This window comes from Lithobates pipiens, unplaced genomic scaffold (assembly GCF_037356315.1).
Source record: "Lithobates pipiens isolate NorthernLeopardFrog02 unplaced genomic scaffold, aLitPip1_a1.2 Scaffold_19, whole genome shotgun sequence".
NCBI classification, from domain to species: Eukaryota; Metazoa; Chordata; class Amphibia; order Anura; family Ranidae; genus Lithobates; species Lithobates pipiens.
Genome location: NW_027507764.1, coordinates 347,651,959 through 347,677,512, shown reverse-complemented (window position 1 = coordinate 347,677,512; position 25,554 = coordinate 347,651,959). Strand labels below are relative to the sequence as shown.

Here is a 25,554-nt window from a genome sequence, read left to right as displayed (position 1 = left end):
TCGGAATCCGGGAGCCCCCGGATACCGGCCCCCCCACCCTATGTGAATGAGTATGGGGTACAATGTACCCCTACCCATTCACCTGTAAAATAAAAGTACCCAAAAAAAAACACAACACACGAGATAAAATATTTTATTGCACAGCTCCGGGGGTCTTCCGTCTTCGGGGGTCTTCTCGCCGGACTCCTCCGCTATCCGCGACAGCGGCGACAGAAGACCGGGCCACCGCCTGTAAAAGAGCTATAAGAAGGCGCGGTGGCCCGGCAGAAGAACCGAAGAGGGGGACAAGACCCCCGAAGTCGGGAGAAGAGGCCGGCGGCGGGGGAGGAAGAAAGCCGGACTCCTCCGCTAGTAAAAGAGCTACACACAGATAGCGGAGGAGTCCGGCGAGAAGACCCCCGAAGACGGAAGACCCCCGGAGCTGTGCAATAAAATATTTTTTCCCCTGTGTTGTGTTTTTTTTTGTACTTTATTTCACAGGTGAATGGGTAGGGGTACATTGTACCCCATACTCATTCACATAGGGTGGGGGGCCGGTATCCGGGGGCCCCCTTCTTAAAGGGGGCTCCCGGATTCCGATAAGCCCCCCGCCCGCAGACCCCGACAACCAACGGCCAGGGTTGTCGGGAAGAGGCCCTTGTCCTCATCAACATGGGGACAAGGTGCTTTGGGGTGGGGGGGCCGCGCGGCCCCCCCCTTCCCCAAGGCACCCCCCCATGTTGAGGGCACGCGGCCTGGTACGGCTCAGGAGGGGGGGCGCGCTCGCTCGCCCCCCTTTCCTGGCCGGCCGGGTAGCGTGCTCGGACAAGGGTCTGGTGTGGACTTTGGGGGAACCCCCACGCCGATTTTTTTCGGCGTTGGGGTTCCCCTTTAAGCCCATTCCAGGCGGCGGAGCCCGCGACGTCTCCTTCGCGGGCCCCGCCTACCTGTACACGCGCTCGAAATGGGCGGACTTTCCGAGCGGGAACAGTCCGCTCATTTCGAAAGTACAGCGGACAAGCCCACACACGGGCGGACTGTTCGCTCAAACACAGTTTCAGCGGACAGTTTTTCGGAATTTCCGAAAGACTTTGTCCGTCCAACTGTCCGCTGAAACTGTCCGCTGAAAGCCCACACACGAGCGGACTGTCCGCCCAAACACTGTTCAGCGGACAAGGTTGGGCGAACAGTCCGCCCGTGTGTACGCGGCCTGAAGGACCCTGTGTACATGTACTGAAAAGATAACAGAGGAGAGTTCAGGGTAAGCTGAAAAATACGCCCAACTGCTCCTAAACGTCCGATTACCAGCAGCATTGTACATGAAGCCTAAAGCATCAGCACTAGTTCCAGACTGGTCGGCTGGAGAATTGTTACTTGTGCAGTAGAATGGAATGGAATACAGATATTTGGATTATATTTGTTTTCAGTCATATATTTTTCTAATCTAAACAGCAAAAGAAACAATTGCCCCTGCTACACAGACATGTTTGACCAAATTTAATGTTCTTTAAACTGGAACACTAAAGTATAAGCCACGCTTTAATGAAACAAAGAGGGTAGAACAATTACTGATACATACATACATACATACATACATACATACACACACACACACACTGTATATATACAGTAGTATTTGTGCATATAATTCTCAAAATGCATTTATTCTGTGGAAAGGTCCCATATTTTTAAGCTAGGTACATCTCTATACCTATGACAGGACAAGCCTGACCCTTGATAATGTTTATTAATATTTTAATTTAGGAAAGTTATTTTACCCCTTGTCTAAATGTTCTTATTGTGAAAGAGTGAAAGAGAATTAATCTCTGAAAAAAAATGTATACTATATAGTGCTTATTTAATGTTATTATATATTTTCCTTGAAGGACATTATTATTATACAGGATTTATATAGCGCCAACAGTTTGCGTAGTGCTTTAAAGCATGCCTGGTTTCATATTCCCCATTATTATGTCTATGTTTCTTTCAGAGAAAAATTGAAAAACAAGGCCACACAGAAATTCCACTTGTAACTCTATTATGTGTAGCTGGCTGTTGACACAGTCCTCACCCCAACATGTTTCGCCCCTCCTAGGGCTTTATCATAGAGGTTTCTTTCAGAGTGTTATCAGTCTGTTGTGTGTTGGAAAACCTGTTGAGTGTTGGAAAACCTGGTTTGGACAGAAAGACAAAAACAAGGGAAATATAAAGAAACGTGGTCTCTCTGAAATTCCTTTATCAATTCAGAGAAAGGAAGGACTCTCATTGATGAGAATCCAGATGGTTGAGGAATGAAGGAACTATACCCTTGAATTAGCTGGAGCTCGGGATGGAGTATGACTTTTGTTGTTACTCCTTGGCGGTGGGGGACAGATTGGGATAGGAGAGGAGAGGAGAGGGGAGGGAGGAGAGGAGAGGAGGAAGAATATTAATAGTAATATTTGGCGTGGGGGTCTTTTTTGCTTCGTTCTTTTAATTTTTACCTATAATTTTTTTTTTTCTTCTCCGTGGGAGGGAGGGGATGGTTATATGTCTGTGGGACCCTGAATCTGGGATCAGATTTTCCTAAGTGTATGACCGGGGTGAGGAAATAACGTTTATCAACAAGGTGATAGGTTATGAACAATTCGATATGATTCCTTAGTTAGGAGATTATTGTTTTAGCTTTGTTAGTATTATGATAGATGCCTGTGTTATCGTGGAAAATGGCGTCCTTTTTTTTCTGTAATAAAATAAAGTGTGGTTTCCTTTCTCTCCATATAAACTGTAGCAAATCTTTCTGAAATGTCTTAAGATGTAACATGGGAACAGTTTATATTTTAAGGCTAAGGCATGCCTCTGAACCATGCTCAAGTGAAACACACTTAATAAAACACACAAAGGCCACATACAAACAACTCTCAAACCATAACAGAAGGGACATGACTTAAATCACATCTTCACATTTTTTTGGCAGAAGCTCAAAGCTTTCAATTAACGTAGTGTTAAAACAATTGCTATGCATCAATAGCACTTCAGCTGAACATTAATTAAGCATGTTCATAAAAAATATAATCAGTTAATCCCTTACAATGACACTACTTCAAAGGCATTGGTGTAAGAACGTTATAATCTCATTTTAATTGAAGTTCACTTTTTGCATTCATACAGTCTAGAGTTGAGAAATACACCATATTTTGTAATCTTATGCTTATCTGAAAATTCTGTTTGTACCTAATCCCAGAAAGAAAAGTGTGGACTAGTTAATTACAAAAGAGTAACCTGGTTTCATTTAATTGTCAGTCTCCATATGCTCTTTTACAACTTGGAGTACTAATAATACAGATGATGACTTCATTAAACGTAAAGCAAGCCCAAAGCAACATGGTTCTTCTCACATAGTACCTTCAAGTACAGCAACTCTTTGGATATATTAACAACCAAATGAAAGCAGCAAATCAGTAACTAAAGGTCATAGCTCAATGGATGTGATTTAAAACCTCATCCCTATACAAAGTACCATGTATCTATTGAGGGTATAACACAGTTAATTCTGTGATCTTATGATTCCAGAACAATACCGTAGAACCCCCTCCTCCAGATGGCATTAGGCATTAGAAAGGAAGTATTTTTTTGAATTTCACCCAAGCCATAACAAAGAACATGATATGAAAGTGTGAAAACGGATTTACTGTAAAGGAAAAGTTCACCTTTGGGAACATGTTATATATTCCACTTGATTTTATGGTGGAACATGTAACATGTTTCCAGTGCTGCAGCCGCCGCCCACTCTTCCCCCTCCCAGTGGCAGCAGTATAGGGATAAGTTCCCTGTACTAGCTGTCACTGTTTGATACACAGCGTGCCTGTGCGAGGCTCCGCTCACACGGCTGCGTCATTCAGATACACAGCTACATGTGTCTGAATGAACTACAAACCCCTTAGCGGCTGTTGGCTTGTAGTTGCAAAGAACTACCAGGGCGCTGTGGAGCAATCTGCTGATTGATGGTGCAATGCTTTCCAGGCTCCTGCAACAAAAATAATAAATGCACATTTTTTACCTGCAAAAAAATGTGCATTCATTATTATTTTTTTTTAATGTGAACTTATCCTTTAATAATAATTTACATTGTAACACAAGATTTATCGCAAATATTTGAGCTTACTGGTGTCACCAAGACTTCTGTGATGACAGGATGCTTTTTTATGTTGAGCTTTATTTTTTGTTATGTTTCACCTGAGAATTTTTTGTTTTGACCCACAACTACCAATCATACTTCCAAGTAATTATCCAGTAGGATTCTTAAAGTGGTTGTAAACCCTTACCCAGTGAAGTGATTAGCCTCAGGTGATACAGAGATTTAAAAAAAAATCCTCCTACATACATTATTCCTGTTTACCTAAAGCCTTCTCTTCTCTACATCAGTTCAAATTGTATAATTTACGCAGCATTTGAAAATGGATGCAACCACCCCCCTTGTAAAATCTCATATGGAAATATGCACAGCTGAGACTGTCTATCCCATGCTGTGTGCTGGAGCTCCCCTTCACCTACCTCTTGATCTCATCCAGATAGCAGAGGATTGAGGCAGAAGGCAGAAATCGCAAAGGTTTACAACCCCTTTACAGTGGGTCCAATTTGGACATTTTCACTTAGGGGTGTACTCACTTTTGTTGCCAGAGGTTTAGACATTAATGGCTGTGTGTTGAATTATTATGAGGGGACAGAAAATTTACACTGTTATACAAGCTGTATGCTCACTACTTTACATTGTAACAAAGTGTAATTTCTTCAGTGTTGTCATATGAAAAGATAGAATAAAATATTTACAAAAATGTACACAATTTTGTGAGATACTGTATATTCAAACCCGTCTGTGCAGAGTGAGATGGAACTATAGAAGGGTGCAATTTTCTCTGTTCATTTTTATCCTGGCCCTTGAACTATTTTTATGTAGAGTATGAGCAACTCCAAGCATTATGGTAATGCCAGAAAACAATCTTAAAGCACAAAAAGTGGCAGATTACGTAGATGAAATGCTATAATTTTATCCAACCCAATTGCCTTTTTCTCCGAAACCTACTGACAGAATACACACTGTATGGCCAACTCTCAAATTTGTGAATAAATTATCAAAAATCAGAAGCTCTTAACATATCCATCCCAGAAGAGGTCCTGTGAGCTTAAAGGGTATCTCCACTGGGAAAAGAAAAAATAATAGCCTACATAATTGAGACAGTCAAGTCTTATTGTAATTTATTGGTATTAAAAATGACCCTTTACTTTTCAATCGTATTTTTATGCAAAATGCAATGCAATATAACTACCTGGAGGCATTCTGTTTCTGGGGGGGGGGGGGACATAATTTCCTGCCTATATGATTGGCTTACTGATTCTCCCAGAAGTCTGCACTAAAATACAAGTCAGATCTTGAGCAACCCCTGCAACATAAATATAATTTTAGTTAGATACTCTCAAAGGGAAATCATGCCTAAAGGGATGCAGACCCTGCCAGTTTCCTCATTAAAGACCTGCAGATGCAGCAGCTGATTGAGAATTATAAAACCATTCCCCTACAGATTCATTTGGCACATGGACACAGACAATTAAACATTTATTTCTTCAGAATAACAGAAGGTAGGAATCTGCAACAAAGTTTGTTAAAATCCTTGCAATGTACATTGATCACGCAGAGGGCAATGTTTTTCCTCAACAAAAGTTACTCTTTAACCTCCCTGGTGGTATTCCCGAGTGTAGCTCGGGGTGAATTTTCACTACCAAAAGCGGCAACCCCGAGCCACACTCTGGATTGCATCGCAGGATCCAGGCAAAGTTACTTACCTAGTCCACAGGATCCTGCAATGTCTCCCCGCTGTGTCCTTGGGCTGTGCTCTTCACCTGATGTACTGTGTGCCATGCTCCGTTCCCTGTGAGCGTTGCGACGCATGGGGGCAGAGCCCGGCGTCAAATTCAAAAAGTGTGAAAAAGATAACACATACAGTACACTGTCATCTTACAGATTACATTACTATATCAAATTGATTTATCTCCCTTTTCTGTCCCTAATGCTTTGTCCAGTGCCCTGCCTGCACTTTTATATTATTTATGCCATTCTTTCTGCCTGGAAACTTGAGAATGTCCATGGCATCCATCCTTTACGTCAAAAGTGTTTTTTGACCAGCTAGAAAACAGCGATAGTAAATAAGAATCTCTTGCAGAATTGAGCAATAGTGATTTGTGAGGAAATTTGTCATCAGACACTGAAAGGGACAACAGCGACAATTCTGCGACTGAGCAAATTTCTGTGTTTTTGATTTACATTATTGAATACATTTTATTATTATTATTTTTGACAATTATTTATAGTTATTTATTATATAATAATTTATGATTTTGTGTTTCAAACTTTATCATACACTGGATGATATGCAAAACAATGTACCGTTTTGAGACGCAAAAATCTGACATAATCATACCGCCAGGGTGGTTAAGGAGCACTTTACCTTTAAATGGTTGAAATCGACCATTACAGTAGATATTTGGGGACAAATGTACTTTAGAAAAACAAAATGCCCAGACTTTGTCAATCATGTCGACAGTGCCAGGGAAGCAACAGGATCAAAGGTGCATCTCTCGGTCCTCGTCGCTAGATAAGAAAGAGGCTGGGTGACCCAGTTGAGATTATTGATGCCTCTTTGTTTACTTTAACGGCAGGGACTCAGAGATGCTTCCTTCTTGCCAAATTACATCTCTGGGTCCTGCTGCTAAAGTAAACAAAGGGGCATGGTCACCCATGTGACGTTATTGAGCAAATATGGACATGCCCATTTTTAGTCAATTACATCACTCGGGTGACCCCGCCCATTTGTGTACATTAGCAGCACAGATCCGGAAACATTATTCAATGCAAGGAAATGAACAAGATTGGTCGTGTCTTGACATCGGTTGAGGTTTTTTCTTTCGGGCGGATCGGTGATTGACGTGGGCAGTGCATAGCTGAATAACATGATTGACAATGGATGTACAACGTGGAACAATTTTTTAAATGTATATGATTAAAGGTAAAACATTTGGGTGTTTTCATTTCTAGGGTACATTCTATTTTTTGTTAACAGTACCCCTTCCTTTTTAACATGGGGGTTGTTTCTAAGGGCCCACTTATTGTTATAAGGGGGTTTCCAGATTCCAATAGGCCCCCCCACCCACAGACTCCCACAATTACCAGGCCAGGGTTGTGGGGAAGAGGACATTGTTCCCATTATTATAGGGGCATGGTGCTTTGCCATAGGTGTTTACCCCCCATGTTGAGGGTATGTGGCCTGGTATGGGGTGGGGAGGGAGGCAGGCTGCATGCTCAGCTAAAGGTCTGGTATGAAATTTGGGTGGGACCTTATACCATTTTTTTTTACATTTGATATTTTTTTTACATTTGATGTTGGATCCTCCTTAAAATTCATACCAGACTCGAAAAGGCCTGGTATGGATTGTAGAGGATCCCCCGTGCCATTTTTTTGTAAAACACTGTCCTTGCTCTTTTGTTTACATTCACCTGTCAGACAGGAATCTCTGGCTGACAGCTAAATGAGCAGGCAGGGATGTATAGTCACTAGGGCTGTTAATGATTAAAATTTTCGTGTTTGATTAATCGTTTTTTTTTTTAATCGAATAATCAACTAATTTAGATTAATTATAATGCACATACAGATCCAACTACTTTAACTGATCTCCTTGCATTGCAACTCTGCATTAGTCAGTGGTAAATGTGGTATACACTATATACCCCGACACTAGTTAGTTTCCACAATCCATGACTTAACTTCACAGGTTACAAAAAAACGTTTTAAATTAAAATTGTAGCACTGACGTAAGTAATTTTTTTTCCACAGTAGCGTGACAATCCCTCTACCTCCGGTATAACTAATCACTCTCACCTTATGGCATGGACCCCTGTGCAAATAGGTGGTCATGCAAGCGGGTATCAAAAGGGTTAACACGGACCATAAACCTCTCTCACATCTCCTTAGATCTCAGCAGGTCATTGGTAGAAAGAAAAGATCTAAGTGCTCACCGCTTAAGTATAAGATTAAATTTTTGTGTTCAAACACAAACTACTCACATAAAGATGATAAAAACACAGCATGTAAAGCCGACAATTGTGTTAGTTCCATAGGACAGCAGTGGGTGACGTCATGCGTAGCTCCTCCCCCGTATGCATTGCGTTCAATCAGAACTTCAGCTTCACCAGACTCCTCCCCCCTTCCCTTTGTTAGCAGACGTAGGCACTTGGGGAAGGGGGAGGAGTCTGCCGACGTCAATGTCCATGACATCACCGGATCTCCGACGGAAGTTCCTGAAGACCTGGTAGCTGGTGGAGAAGTGAGTACCAATCAAAAGAATTTTGATTGATCAAAAAACGTAATCAAATAATCGAGGAATGAATCTATAATTTCCACAGCCCTAAAAGTCACTGATTGTTAAGACAATAGCAGGTGCCGCTTCCTAACAATCAGCATCTCTAAGCTGGAACTGTCACATTTAACAGGGGTAGGAATACCATTACACAATGTTTTACTGCATCATGCAGTAAAATAAGGTGCAAAAAAAATGTAATAATGTAAAATAAATACATTGAAGGAATGCATTATTTCAGAAACGTTTTTGTTAAATTGCTTACATTACTGAAAAAGTTATGCAATATTTTACTACTATTTTTGAGCGCAATGATCTTTATTTATTAGTTAGAGCAATAGCAATTTACTGAAAAGAAAGCAGTATAGGAAATATTACAAAAAATGTTTTATAAATTGGAATAAGTAACATTAAAATACTTGTTTTTTTAAATTGTGTATTTAACATAAAAAATACTTAACTAAACTCTCTAAGGTTTTAGGTTCATTGCAGAGTTTGAATTAGGTTTAATCTGATGAGCAAGAATCACCTGGTCTCTTAACATGACTCTGTATGCTTAGCTGTTTAGATGGTAAAAATGAGAGCTCACAGCTGCCAAATGTACAGCTTTTTCTTGACCCTCAAATAACTGTACCAATCTAATGGACTGTGGGGTATGGTGTAGGTATGTTGGAGAGTATTTTATTATGCTCAACAGACATACCCTAAAAGTCAAATATCCTAAATACATCTATACTTCCATCTGACAAGGTTTTCGCAAAACACAACAAACAACAAATTATCTAGCAGAATAAAATTAGGAATTGTTAGATACCAAATATGATAGAGATTGTATGTATAATTTTTCTTGGGAGATCTAAGTTGTCTTATTAGCTTTTGTGGACCTTTTTAATTAGGTGTGTTTGGCATCTAACCATATAACCATTTTTTATGAAGGTAACTCCATTACAGCAGGAATTATTAAATAAGTTTACAGTTGAGAATTGGAAATGTTTGAAAGCTCAGTTTTGGTTTTACCCTGCATTTGTGTTAAAACGTATCCCATTCTTCTTGCATTTCTCCCTTTGTGTGAAATTCCTGGTGATCCTGCCTTCCTAATTCAAACTGATCTGCATCTGTTTACTCATCAAATAATATTAGGTAGCCATGGGCTTTTTACTGGACATATAGTAGAAACAAAAACACTGATATGAAATCAAGAAATTTTACTTAAACATAAATAATAAGAAAAAACAAACATTGGATACTGCAAAAATTAAAAATATGACTATTTTTAGGTTCACATAGATGTAGTGATCCAAAGAAATTCACATGTAAACTCTGCTTTTGTGGTATCCCCTGTTTGTTGTTTTTTTCTTTTTATTTATATGTAAATATTATTTCCTGATTTTATATCAGTGTTACTGTTTCTTAGAAAGTCTAATATTATTTGATACGAATACTGTTGTACACGGTCGTGGACGTATAGCACACAGTGTCTTGTTTGCAAATAGTTATATACAATATTTATATTTGCCTCTGATAAAAAATCTTCAAGTTGAAAGGAGGACACCTTCTATATCCATTATTTTCTACGCTATTCTTTTATAAAAGAGATTGAAGATATTTACCTTTTTTGTTTTACTGAGGACTCTGACTGATCGTCCCTGACCAGCTGCTCACACACGTGAATTTCAGTCCTTTCTTCCGTGAAGTATAAAAAGAAATAGTAAATTTAGCTTTTACCACTGGATGATTCTATCAGCGAGAATAGATGCAGTAAGAAAGAATATGCGCCACCTCTCATATTCAACCACTTTCTGGAATCCTCAGTGCAATGCATGGTGTAGCCTACCCTCTGGCAGAAACATTCTTTTAATAAATGCCCACTTCCTTGCATCTTCATACATTACTAAGAGCCGCCTCACTAGTCAATAGCAATATCCACATTTTTAGGAAGTTTTGGCTCAGCATTGACCTAGTATTTGAACATGGAGGGGGCAACTCTAGATGTCTGAACTTTACATCTGCTAGCAGTTTTTTTAAGTGTAAGCCCTTGTACACACGGTCGGAGATTCAGACGGAATGTTTCCTATCAGACCATTTTGTCGGATATTCAGACTGTGTGTGGTCTGCATCGGACTGTTTCTGACGGAATATCTGACGGACCAATTTTTCCAACTTGCCGGTAAAATTTTCCGACAAAATGCTCCGATCGGACATACTCCGATCATGTGTAGCCTACTCCGACGGACAAAGTGCCATGCATTCTCAGATCAAATTCCTAGACCAAAGCTATTGGCTACTTGCCTGAACGTAGTCCCGTCGTAACGAAATAACGTCATCACGTTATGTACAATCGGATTTTCCGACAACTGAGTCCGACCGTGTGTATGCAACATCACTTCTGGACCTCTTCCGGAATTAATCCGTCAGAATAACTCCGACGGATTTGGTTGTCGGAATCTCCGACCGTGTGTACGGGGGCTTAGACTCACTAGAGAAAAAAACAGCTATAATAGTTCAAAACAGGTACTCGCTAAAGACAGACTTTTTCTTTCCCTTTATAACGCATAAAAGAGAGAGGAAAAAAACTGCAAAACAACATCTCTCCATGGGAGTATTTAGAGAAGTTAATTTGTATCTAGAGGCTACAAAAACATATGTCCCCAGCCACCCATCAAAGATTGATAATACTAATTCAAGAACAGAAAAAAAATTATTTAGAAAAAGATCTGTCAGTTTTGCACTGGGCGAGAACTCTAGCTTGCATACATCTTGGCGATTGATGTCTTTTTATCATCATAGTTTAGTTTTTCTTTAAACAATACATTTCTTTGACTTCTCTCTTTGAACAGCTTGGCGATTTTTTAGCATATTTTCAGCCAAAATAAAATTGATAAATAAGTCCCGAGTCGACAATTAGTATGATTGCGCATCCACTGAGTAAGGATCATTCCAAATAAAAATCTTACATCTCAGATTCATTTAGCCTTGATAACTGCCTTTTTGTATAAGGGCCCTACATTCCAGGACTACAGATTTGCCAAACAACAGCTTTAAATTCATGCAAAATTCCTAGGAGCATCAAAGAAAATGAAATATAGTTGAGGTATTTAACTAAATGTGACATGTCAAGAACTGTATCCTTGTTTGCGCTGAGCAGCTGCTCTAAGTTGGCTAACATGTAGCGCACTAGAACATAATGTAAGTCTTCCAAATATGAAGCTGGCTGCCTCTATTGCTGTACTTCCTTTTGTAAAGATTATGAGTGCTACACTCCCAACAGGACCAAAATGACATTCCTAATGAATCACGGGGAGAAATTAAAATATGTATCCAAATCAGCTTCTGCAGATGTTAAAACACCAATAATGTTGACAAAATATCTATTCTGTTTGTATGATGCTTTGAGTAATGTCTTGTTTGTATACTGATCTTTGTAAAATAATGTTTGGACATGAGCATTTGGTATTTGTAAGCTTCCACAGACAGTGCTGTTGTCTAGCCTGGCACTAAGCCTTTCCCCTGAGGCTAACCTATCCCTAAGAGCAATGTTGTCTAGCCTGACATTATGCCCTTCCCCTGAGGCTAAGACTCCACTGACAGCAATTTTGTCTAGCCTAGCATCAAGCCCTTACCCTGAAGCTAAGCCTCCCCTCACAGCAATGTTGTCTAGCCTAGTATTGATTGCTTCCCTTGAGGCTAAGTCTCCCCTGAGAGCAATGTTGCCTAGCCTGGCACTGAGTCCTGCCCCTGAGGCTAAGCCACCCCTGACAGCAATGTTGTTTAGCCTAGAAAAAAAGCCTTTCCTCTGAAGCTAAGCCTCCCCTGACAGTAATGTTGTCTAGACTGGGATTGAGTCCTTCCAATGGAACTAACCTTGAGTCCTGCCCCTGAGGCTAAGCCACCCCTGACAGCAATGTTGTTTAGCCTAGAAAAAAGCCTTTCCTCTGAAGCTAAGTCTCCCCTGACAGCAATGTTGTCTAGCCCAGCACTAAGTCCTTCTACTAATGCTAAGCATCTACTGACAGCAATGTTGTCTAGCCCAGCACTAAGTCCTTCTACTAATGCTAAGCATCTACTGATAGCAATGTTGACGCTGTCTATCCTGACACTAAGCCCTTTCCCTAATGCTGAAGCTCCCCTGACAGCAATGTGGTCAAGCCTAACATTAAGCCCTGCCCCTGATGCTAAGTATCTACTGACAGCAATGTTGTCTGTCCTAGCACCAGGTCCTTCTCCTGATGCTAAGCCTCAATGTTGTCCAGCCTCTCACTAAGTCCTGTCCTTGGTACTAAGCCTGCAAAGATAGAACTGTTGTCTATTTTGGTACCAAGCCCTGCCCCTGAAGTCATGCCTGCACAGACAGAACTGTTGTCTAGCTAGTCCTAAAGCTGTGCCCTTAAATCTAAGCCTGCACAGACAGAACTGTTGCCTATCCTGACACTGAGCCCTGCCCTAAAGCTAAGCTCTGCTACTTTAATGGCACTGCCACACTAGCTACTGCACACATTGCTTTGATGAAGATTCTATGACATTGTACACCTCTGTTAACTATGCACAGGGCTGTCATTGGCTGGGAGTCAAAAAGTGTCACATGCTCCATTTTAGAATATTTCCTGAAACAAAACTTGTAACTTCAAAAAGGTTCATAGAACAGAAACAAAATACTATCCAGGAATTAAAGATTATGGGTTTTACTTCCTCTTTATTCCCCTGAAAAGTAAAAGTATAATGGGCTGGTATCACATACTAGCCCATTATGTGGCACTTACCTACAAAACGAAGCCTGCGATGTCCCCACAGGTGGAAGCATCCATCTTCACCCCTCTTCCTTCCAGGGGGGGCGGACTCCAGGTCTGTGACTGGCTGGAGCCTTGTGACGCCATGAACACGGGAGCCGCCAGTCACGGCACACACTGAGGAAGAAACAGCACGGAGGGACGTTTCTTCACTACACATGCACCAATTACATCATCGGTGCACTACAAGGTAAATATCTCCTAAACGGCGCATGTTTAGGAGATAGTTTCAGTACATATAGGTAAGCCTTATTATAGGCTTACCTATATGTAAAAATGTCTCAGGGGGGCTTACAACCACTTTAAGTACTTAAACATACCTAAATGCAAAATCTACCTCTATGATTATTGGCAATAAAAAAAAATATGTGTTTGTTAAGTTTTAATTGAATGTTTATAATACAGGATAATATTCAAACTTTTTTATACCAATCCAGATTTTAAGATTTTTTTTTTATAAGCGTATCATTACTACACATAGTAGGTTTCATACTTCAGTCATTATATTTATACATTTATGTACGGTAAGTCATAAATTAAGTGTGCCTAAACAGTATACAATAGATACTGTACATTCTGACTGCTTTATTTCCTCAGAAAGAACTGGGGATAAACCTGGATAAGCTGGACATGCTTATACAGTCTATGTAAGAGGGGAAGGGGGTAATCTTCCCTTTGTTATGTAATGTTCTGTTTATTTTTTTCTGGGTTTATATTACATTCACTTTTATAATGATGATGTAGCCACTGCCCAGAGCAATCAAAATTGGACAAAGTCAAATGGTTCATAGGCTGCTGGGAGACTATCATAGATGTGGGGGGCTGTCTAAGGAAAACGAAGAAAAGAAAGGAACTGATTACTTGGAGCTTCTGTCACACAAACAGAAGCCATGACTGGCTGTGTTCTTCATTGGTTAAGGGAAATGAAGACATGCCAGAGAAGACACCTGAAAATGGAGTAACTGAATATTATTGCTCAATGTACTTCATCTGTCTGTGCATAGAGAGCAAGCTTAAGCATGGGGAAGGCCCAATGTAATAGAAAAGTCCCTATCAGTAAACAAGGAATCACTCACAGCAAGGAGCAGAGACCACTGAACATGAAATTGTATATTGTCTTTTTTGAAACAAAGAACTTGGATGTTTTGTTGGAGATTTCATTGTGTGAGACTGTGCACACAGGTGTTAGGGCTCCACTTCCTCACAATCTTTACTTTGCTCTGTTTCTACTCCCTTTCTAGAAAAGGAACATGGGAGACAATGAGTGGACGAAGAAAACATGGATTACCAGGTCACCGCCTCATATAAATTCCCAATTGTTCTTTTTCTTTTTTTCATAATAACTAGGGATGGAAGCACATAGTTCTTATCTAGTTAGATCTGATGATTATAACCATTTTATTTAATTATTACTCCAATTTATTGTCCCGTTTCTTTTACCTACACTCTATAGGGTGCTGTCCTCATGGAATGTTGTTATTATTTGCCATTCCTTGATATCTAGTCATCTTCTATGTTTGATTAATGTGACATGCGATCCGATTGGAGCAATTGTTCCCCTCTCTTCCAGGAGCTGCAACGAGTGCCACTGGATCTCCTTCTCCCCCTTTTGGGTGGGTGGACACCGCTGCGCCGTGCCTCAACATCACGACATCAGCGCCAGATGTGTGGCGTTGCGTGGTGCCGCGTGGCCGGCGCTATTTGTACACCTGGCGACTGATAGGAGGGATGTTTTTGGCGTGAATTATGGACGGCTTGTCCACCCAGTTGTTGGCGCCTCCCTCCCCTGGTGTGCGCCTACGTGACGTTGGTGGATGTGGGGTGGCTGTGCCCTTATGGGCCCTACTCACAGGAGGCTGGTTCACTCTGTTGGTTCTTTTTAATTTATATGGTTCCCCTTTTGTATCTGGTCTGGAAGCTTTATGGTTCAGTCCCAGGTAATTTATATACTTTTCATTCACCGTTACTCTCTATTAGTACTATCTGGTACTTTGTATTTATCTAACCTTTCTCACAATTTCACTTCCCTACTCTCCAACTCCCACCACCCTTGTTATCTATCTGCACCTGCTTGGACTGCATTGACACTTCCTATTATAATAACACTATCTATCCTGCCCTTTGCCGAGTACAGGATATTTTGCACACTATATATATTAAACTATATTACTCTCACAGCAGTCCTTGTTTGGTTTTAGCACTTATGGTCATCGTGATCAACTTTCACTTTTGGGAATCCACCTCTCTTGGATGTGTTCCTTGTTGGGTTTCGGGCCGCTCCACACCATCTCAGCTCCCTAGGGGTTCTCTGAATGCAGTGCCACACTCTCATCATATAGCTATGTTTGTAAGTACTTTACTGTGGGGGCTTTTATGGGTTTAATCTTTAAATCTTCTTCTCATCACCAAGGCCCCTTTTGCTTTGCAGGGCCAGACCTTATAGATACAGTTGTGCTCATATGTTTACATACTCTGGCAGAATTTATGATTTCTTGACCATTTTTCAGAGAACATGATAACACAAAAACATTTCTTTCACTCATGATTAGTGTTTGGCTGAAGCCATTTATTATCAGTCAACTGTGTTTACTCTTTTTAAATCATAATGGAAACAAAAACCACACAAATGACCCTGATCAAAAGTTTACATACCCTGGTGATTTTTGCCTGACAACATGCACACAAGTTGAAACAAAGGGGTTTGAATGGCTATTAACATCCTCACTTGTGATCTGTTTGCTTGTAATTAGTGTGTGTGTATAAAAGGTCAATGCGTTTCTGGACTCCTGATTAACCTTGAATCTTTAATCCAGTGCTGCACTGAGGTTTCTGGATTCTGAGTCATGGGGAAAGCAAAATAATTGTCAAAGGATCTGCGGGAAAGGGTAGTTGAACTGTATAAAACAGGAAAGGGATATAAAAAGATATCCAAGGAATTTAGAATACCAATCAGCAGTGTTCAAACTCTAATCAAGAAGTGGAAAATGAGGGGTTCTGTTGAAACCAAACCACGGTCAGGTAGACCAACTATGGTTTCAGCCACAACTGCCAGGAAAATTGTTTGGGATGCAAAGAAAAACTCCCAACTACAGGTCAAGTACAAGACTCTCTGAAAACATGTGGTGTGGCTGTTTCAAGGTGCACAATAAGAAAGCACTTGAAAAAAGATGGGCTGCATGGTCGAGTTGCCAGAAGAAAGCCATTACTACGCAAATGCCACAAACCATCCCGCTTACAATACACTAAACAGCACAGAGCCAAGCCTCAAACCTTCTGGCACAAAGTCATTTGGAGTAATGAGAGCAAAATTGTGCTTTTTGGCCAGAACCATAAATGCTACATTTGGAGAGGAGTCAACAAGGCCTATGATGAAAGGAGGTGGATCACTGATGTTTTGGGGATGTGTGAGCTACAAAGGCACAGGAATTTTGGTCAAAATCATTGGCAAGATGAATGCAGTATGTTATCAAAAAATACTGGAGGAACATTTGCATTCATCAGCCAGGAAGCTGCGCATGGGACGTAATTGGACATTCCAACAGGACAATGATCCAAAACACTAGGGCAAGTTGACCTGTCATTGGCTACAGCAGAATAAAGTGAAGGTTCTGGAGTGGCCATCTCAGTCTCCTGACCTCAATATCATTGAGCCACTCTGGGGAGATCTGAAACGTGCAGTTCATGCAAGACAGCCCAAGAATTTACAGGAATTGGAGGCTTCTTGCCAAGAGGAATTGGCAGCTTTACCATCTGAGAAGATAAAGAGCCTTATCCACAAATACCACAAAAGACTTCAAGCTGTCATTGAAGTTAAAAGGGGCAATACACGGTATTAAGGACTGGGGTATGTAAACTTTTGATCAGGGTCATTTGGGTAGTTTCTGTTGCCATTATGATTTAAAAAGAGTAAACACAGTTGACTGGTAATAAATGGCTTCAGCCAAACACTAACTATGAGTAAAATAATTTTTTTTGTGTTATTCATATTCTCTGAAAAATGGCCAAGAAATCATAAATTCTGCTAGGGTATGTAAACTTATGAGCACAACTGTATTTCCACTACCAGATAGTTCATTTTTTAAGTCACGTGCATGCTCCTGAAGATTGGATCAATCCATGAAAGCATAGAGGTATCCAATGCCGTGTCTCTACTTACCATACTTTTTATACGTGCATTATGTGATTTCAACTACCTATTTTTCATGTGATTACTTGTTTCTACTACATGCAAAATTGTGTATATATATATATATATATATATATATATATATATATATATATTAACTGTATTGATTCCATTATGCATCATGATTACTACCATGTGCCAGATTATTATTGTTATTATTATCATTAATAAACTATTTTTGTATACCTATGTCCTTCATTGAAAGCCCCACCGCCCCTTTTCCCTATTTTCATGGATTGGAACACTCTAAATTACTAATGCGCTAAAAAATGTCATATGGCTATTGCTAAATGATGACTGGACTGATTAACTCCCTGGATATTATAGACCACAAAATAGCATTTTTAATGTACAAGAAAATCCTTTTCTTGCATTACATTATTGTACAAAGGATGAGTAATACAGTTACATAAAGTTATGCTGTCACCCATAGGAGGATAGGACAGACACTGGGAACTAAAACAATATTGGACAGGAAGTATAACCCTTGCTAATCCATCATGCTTTAGTGGTATAGAAAAGCAGGAGTGATCATAAGACAGATTGGTAGGACCCGTGTCTCCCAAAGTAATCCAAGAAAAGGATTTAATGGTAATTCCCCCCAAAAAAATTTTCATGGTACATTAAAGGGCCACAGCATGAGTAATTCAGTTACCCAGGGTTATGCTGGATAGGATACTGGGAACTAAAAAAACTGAACAGGCAGTATAACCCTTCCTACCCCCGTCGTGCTTTAGTTGTATGCAAAAACAGTAGCAGGAGTGATCATAGGACAGAGGGGTGTCATTTAGAGTGCTCCAAGAAAATGGTTTTAATGGTAATTCAAAGATCCAAAGACTTTTTTTTATTGCAAATTAAGGGACACAGCATAAGGACGTCCAAAGCAGTCCAAATGAAGGGTGGGCAACACAGCAAACAACGTTGCATTATACAAAAACATGTTAACATTTGGGGATAGATAGAGCTCATAGGTCTCCCAGCTGTGTTCTGGTCTGATGATGGCGGCTTGTACACTGGGTGACTGGGATTATAAATAGACAAGGCTTTACTAACTTTATTTAGCAAGGTCAGTAAAAGATGCATGTAGAGGGAAGGGCATGCTGCTACATCTACTGCCTCATATACTCTGCATTCCCTACTGCTGCCTGCTACACACTACTATACTTAATGCTGACCCCCTTACTGTGCGTTACTTACTACTGATCTCTGCACTCTACATTATTACTGACCTCCGTGTTACTTACTGCTGATCCCTGAACTCTGAGTTACTACTGAACACTGTGTTACTTATTACTGACTCCTGCACTAAATGTTACTACTGACCCCGATACTGTGGATTACATACTACTGACCTCTAAACAATGCTTTAGTTATTTATCACCAATGCACTCATACCCACTCATATGACTTGTCCATAGTGAGCATCCTGGGAGCCAGAACACGTAATTAAAATGTAAATTTTTCCCCTTATGACTATGTATTGTCATGATTGCCTGTTTGTTACTCTTGTATTGTCATGATTACCTATTTGTTGCCCATGTATTCTAACAATTGCAGTATAAGTGACATATAAGTGACACACGGAAACAATGTGGACAGTCCTGGCATTAGGACCCAAAGAACTCACCAGCAGATGCAATGCAATGCCAAGATCTGGTGAGTACAATTCAGGGAGGGAAGGGGGAGTTTGTACTGTTATAGGGTGGCTGGGTGGTTCACTGGGGGAAGAAGGGATTTTTTGCTTGCTTGTTACATACTTTTGATCTCTACATTCTGTGTAGTACTCTCCACTCCAGCACTCTATGGGGTTTATTTACTAAAAGCAAATCCACTTTGCACTACAAGTGCACTTGTAAGTGCAGTCGCTGTAGATCACTGTAGATGTGAGGGAAAGCTCTGAAATGAGGGGAAGCTCTGCTGATTTTATCATCCAATCCTGTACAAGCAAAAATGCTGTTTTTTTACTTTCCTTGCATGTCCCCCTCAGATCTACAGCCAGTGCACTTGTAGTGCAAAGTGGAGTTGCCTTTAGTAAATAACCCCCCCCCCCCCCCCCCCCCGTTATGCCTCTCCCATTGTTAGCACAATTTGGCCATGCCCACCCTTTGGTAGGGCATGCTACACATGCTGCTATTTACCCCATCCTCAGCTCCACCCTGCCTTACCCTCACCAAAAGTGGTTTTGGTCATTAGGGTGATCCCCAGATGTCATGTTGTAAATCTGGTTACCTTATACTCTACGCTCAACATTTTTTTTGTTTTGTTTTTTTCCAGTGTCTGATTCTTCTGTAGGTGGCAGCCAAACCGCATGTGTCTGAATTACTTATTCTGTGTCCCTTAATATACGATTAAAAAAACACTGCTTTATAGATAGAAAAGGTCCAGTGACCCCTTTTGTGATCGGATGTGTCCAGACCAGCAGAAAAAACTTCCAGTGAACTCTGCTGTGCTCAGATGTATTCAGACAAGCAGAAGTTCATAAAGGATACTGTTCTTCTCAAGTTTGTGTGTCCCCTACCTGGGTTTGCATTGGTTTCCCAAGGGTACTTTAGGTACCTTTAACCTGCACTTGCATGTCTGTCACATTAGGACAAGCATATGTGTTCGTGCAGCGACTGTATCCTTATAGACATGAATGAGCTGCTTGCATGATGCAGCACCTTCTGGCTACTAGGGCGTAGCCAAAAACAGCCTGTTCATGGTATATGGGCCTTAGCACCTCGGTAATAAGGCCTGAATGGTAATAGCTTATTAAAACACATTTTCATGAGAAGTACCTGTTTTTGTGTTCTGTTAATACTTGATAAACGCTGATTAAAAAAGTCTGGTTTTCATAGGTGCCCAAGACACAATCCTTGTAAATACGGAATTCCGCAGCCGTCACTGCCTCTCCCTCTGGAATCTGTGATAGATTAAACTTGAATTCTTTATGATGTCTTAGACGGGGTGACAGCTCCTTATCATATTCAACTAGAAATAGAAAAAATAGAAGCCAGTCAAAGTATATCCTAAATATTGTTCTGCATTATAAAATGTATGTACAACCCCACTTCCAAAAAAATGTGGATGCTGTGTAAAATCTACATAAAAAAATAATGCAATGATTTGCAAATCTCATAAACCCATATTTTATTTACAATAAAAATACATATCAAATGTATAAAACGGTAGTAAACCACTGTGGGTTTTTTTTGCAACCTGCAAGGTGAAGCCATAATGTGCTAGCATTCATCACATACTAGCACATTATGTGAAACTTACCTTAGAAAGATGCCTACCGCTGACAAGACTTCCATCTCCACCCAGTCTTCCTTCCGGTTTTGTGGATCCAGCTGTGTGAGTGGCTGGAGCTGCAATGAAGTCACTCCCGTGTGTGTGCACGGGAGTCGCCATTTACGGCACAGGACTCTGATGGAACGGCCCTCCAGAGTGCATGTGCCGTTGACGTAATCAGCACAGTATACAGTAAATATCTCCTAAACGGTGCATTTTTAGGTTATATTTACAGTACCTATAGGTAAGCCTTATCCCCTCACTTTACGCCCCATTTCCTTACTCACCTTCTCTTCCAAACTTCTTGAAAGACTGGTCTACAACCAACTGAGTGACCATCTGACTAAGAACAAACTTCTTGATCCCCTTCAGTTCGGATTTCACCCTCAACACTCTACAGAAACTGCTCTCCTTAAACTCACAAATTACCTACTAATAGCTAAAACCAATGGACACTATCCTGTACTGCTTTTCCTGTACCTCTCTGCTGCCTTTGACACTGGCTGAACAAGGCTCTTCGAGTTTGTGAAGAGTGGGAGGTCATCTGAACCTGACACCTGGAGAGAAGGTACCAGTTGGTAACCAACACGCATATTTGGAGAATTTCACAGTCACGGTGCTACCCTATGTTCCACTGACACAGTGGACCACCCCCTCCGCAAAAAAAAACTCCACTCCTTTGGTCTCCATGACTGTACTCTTCACTGGTTCTCATCCTACCTATCCCACCGATCCTTCAGTGTCACTTACAACTCTACTTCTCCTCTCCTCTTCCTTTCTCTGTCGGGGTCCCCCAAGATTCCATTCTTGGACCTCTCCTTTTCTCAATCTACACCACCTCCCTGGGTCAGTTGATTGCCTCCCATAGCTTTCAATATCATCTATACGCTGATGACACCTAAATATATCCCTCCACCCCCCAGCTCTCTCCATCTGTCTCCTCAAGCATCACCAAATTACTAGCAGACATATCAGCCTGGATGTCACATCACTTCCTCAAACTCAACCTATCCAAAACCAAGCTCATGTTATTTCCTCCACCAGGTGCCACTTCCTCTGATTTCTCTGTCAATGTCAATGGCTCAACTATCAACTTGTCTGCCCACGCCAAGGTTCTAGGTGTAATCCTGGACTCCAAACTAACCTTTCGGCCCCAATCTTATCGCTATCCAAAGTTTGCTTCCTTAACCTCTGCAACATCTCCTTCCTAACCAATGTCACCACTAAGCTTCTATTCCACTCCCTGGTCATCTCTCACCTTGACTACTGCAACTCCTTCCTCATTGGCTTACCTGTAAATAGGCAATCCCCACTTCCGTCCATCATGAACATTGCTGCCAGGCTCATCCACATCACAAACCGTTCAGCGTCTGCTATACCTTTCTGCCAATCGCTCCATTGGCTGCCACTCAACCAACAAATTAAATTCAAGATACTAACAATAACTTACAAAGCCATCCACAACCTGGCCTCCAGCTAAATCACTAACCTAGTCTCAAAATACCAACCTAATTGTTCTCTTCGCTCCTCCCAAGGCCCCCTGCTCTCTAACTCCCCTGTCACCTCATCCCATGCTCACCTTCAGAACTTCTCCAGAGCCTCTCCCATCCTCTGGAATGCTCTACCCCAATCTGTCCGACTTTCTCCTACTTTGTCCACTTTCAGATGATCCCTGAAAATGCATCTCTTCAGAGAAGCTTATCTGGCCCCCACTTAACAACTGCACATTTACTTTTCCATCAGTACATTACCCACAGATATTACCTTTTGTATCTCTTGACCTTCCCTCCTAGATTGTAAGCTCTAAGGCACATGGCTCTCTGATTCCTACTGTATTAAAGTATATTGTGTTTGTACTGTCTACCCTCAAGTTGTAAACGCTGCATAAACTTTTGGCGCTATATGAATCCTGTATAATAATAACAATATCATAGGCTTACCTATAGGTAAAAATTATGCATGGGAGTTTACTCCAACTTTAACCTGAGAAAATGTGCCATTTTAAGAAAACAAATTGGAAATTGATGGCAGCCACACATCTCAAAAAAGTTGGGACAGGGCAACAGAAAGCTGGGAAAGTAAGGGAAATAAATGGAACTAACAAGGAAGAGCTGGAAGAATATTCTGCAACTAATTAGGTTAGTAGGCAACAGGTCAGTAACATGATTAAGTATAGAAAAGGCATCTTAAAGAGTCAGAGTGTCTCGGTAGTAAAAATGGTCAGAGCTTCCTCAACTGTGCAAAGAATAATGTCCCTCAATGTAAAATTGCAAAGACTTTGAATATATCACCATCTACAGTACATAATGTCATCAAAAAAAATCCAAGAATCTGGAGAAATCTCTGTGTGCAAGGGACAAGGTCGAAAACGCAATATAGGATGCCTGTGATCTTCAGGCTCTCAGACCGCACTTCATTGAAAACAGGCATAATTTTGTGATAACTATCACTGCACAGACTCTAAAAAACTTCCAAAAATCACTGTCTGTGAACACCATTCTCTGTGCCTTTCACAAAAGTAAGTTAAAGTGGTTCTAAAGGCAGAAGGTTTTTTTGAATGTATAAAGATAAAAAAAAAAAAAAGTCTGCATGAAACAGCCCCCCTCCTACTTACCCCCTAATACTTATCCTCATTGGCTGAGAAAGCAGTGGACGCCATTCGCTCCTACTGCTCCCACTGCTGTCGATCAAAGTCAGTGATCCAATGAAGAGAGAGAAGGGGAGGGGCCGAGCTCTAGGAATTCCAGGTACTGTATTGTATATTTTTACCGTCATATTCTTTCAGCTTGGACCAATGTAACTAGGTCTATATCACACCTGGCAGATGTCCCTGGAAACTTGAAATCATTGTAGTAGACACCACTATTTGATCTCCACTTGGTTAAAGGTCCCATGATAAGCATCCTGCCTGATGAAATCTAAACACAGGCGATCGGCAGCTCTTGGAAAGTGTTCATTGATTGGATGAGGTGGAAAAGAAAGGTGGTGATGTTGGCTCAAACTTGTCTTGCATACACACGGTCACACAATGTTGTCGGAAATTCAGAATGTTAAGAATGAGGTGACGTACGACGAGCCGAGGAAATTGAAGTTCAATAGCCAGTGCGGCTCTTCTGCTTGATTCCGAGCATATGTAGAACTTTGTGCTTCAGAACTGTGTACACGCGATCGGAATTTCCGACAACAGATTTTGCTGTCGGAAAATTTGAGAACCAGATCTCAAATTTTGTGCAATGGAAATTCCGATGGAAACTGTCCGATAGAGCATACACACGGTTGGAATTTCCAACAGGGAGCTCCCATCGAACATTTTCCGTCGGAAAATCCGACCGTGTGTATGGGGCATTGGTCTCACTTGCTGCCTACTTCATACATTTATATATTTATACATTTATACCTTGATATCTACTAAAATTGCAAATGGGAATAAAAATAAAAACCTTTATAAATTATATGTAAACCCTAAAATGAGCTCCATTTTAGTCTGTTAAACATAGTTATTGCTTTTGAACTTGTAAGTTACCCAACACATTGGGAGATTCCGTCTAAGTTTCCAATGGAAAAAGTCTGATAGAGCCCACACACGACCGTTTTTTCCGACAAAATAATCCAATCGGACCTTTTCCGTCTGAATTTCCGACCATGTGCACGCTGCTAGATTTTCACAGGGTTCATTAGAAACTATAGCAAATCATATAAAGCCTGCCACCTTTCCTGGCTGAAAGAGATCTTAGTAGAGATTAAAACTATACTTTGAAAATGAGCAAATGGGAATTACATATGATTATTTAACCTACTACAGGGCTGTATTTAGTTATCAAGCTGTCCTAGGCACAATATTATGCCCTTTTCTACTTTCTCCACTCTTTGTACCTTGCGTGAATTTTGGTAACAAGGACTGCTAGAATGAGCTGTTAGAAGCATCATGCTGTCTTCATTTTATGCAGAACTACTTTCAGATGTACAGACCACCAAAGAGAAAGAAAAAAAGCGGGCTCATGTTTCCTGAACTACGATGCCTCTCGACATTTCTTAAAACTCTCTTATTGGATTTAGTCAAAAAAGTCCAAGGGTGGACAGAAGAGGGAAACAAAATGAGAAAAAAGTTAATACAGCCCTGTTCTAATGTGTAAAAGTGGAGCTCTTCTTTAGATTACCTTTAAATGACATACAGTAGTTGTATTTATTATGTCAGTTCTAGAAGCTGCTGGTTTTCAGAAGCACTTCAGTGTTGAACGGGGTGGTGATGGTAGACTAACATTCCCTGAAGTTTACACAAATGTTAACATTTATTTTTACAATTTTACTAAATGGTGCGATGCTTGAAAAAAAATTGCCGACAGAGCATAAAATATGCTGGAAATATGCTGTACTGGAAGAAAAAAACAATACATGTTTAATAGTAATTCAGCTGAAGTCATAGGGCTTTTTGAGGAAATGTCAATCATAAATCTCTAACAGACTTCCACTGTGTGTTATAAGGTTAGCAATTTTGATGCTTGGCGAACTTTCAAAGTATTGCTTACTGTACTTTATATAAATTGTGCTGTATGTGACAGTGCATTAAAAGATAAAGGATCTACAAGTTTGAGATTTAAAAAAAAAACCATAGTTTTAATAATATTAATGTATTTAAGTAATATTTGTATTTATAATTTTAGCCATACTGAGTCTTACATATAATTATTATGTCTATGAAAACATATTTTATACAATCCTTTAGCTCTATGGTTATCTGCTTGTCTGGAGATCATCTTTAAAGCCCTTGTATTGAAATCACTCCAAACACCACAGGTTATTAAAGCGTTTAAGGGGTTGTGACAAGTTGAGTATAGATTATGTGACTCTAGCTGACTACTACTGTCCATATAATGCCAGGAGTAAAAAGGGAGCATATATGTAGGCATAACTACATATACCGAACCTCCTCTTTGCTGGCTATGG

At 40.5% G+C, this 25,554-nt stretch overlaps 1 protein-coding gene across 1 annotated transcript in view; it reads right to left on the bottom strand.

Moving 5' to 3' along the window:
• The window catches only part of BMP6 (bone morphogenetic protein 6), a 227,730-nt gene that overhangs the window by 78,842 nt on the left and 123,334 nt on the right, over nt 1-25,554 (bottom strand). Inside the window, exon 2 of the mRNA XM_077492163.1 lies at nt 20,115-20,307. Within this exon, the coding sequence (XP_077348289.1) occupies nt 20,115-20,307 (193 nt within the window). The remainder of the gene's footprint in view (nt 1-20,114; nt 20,308-25,554) is intronic.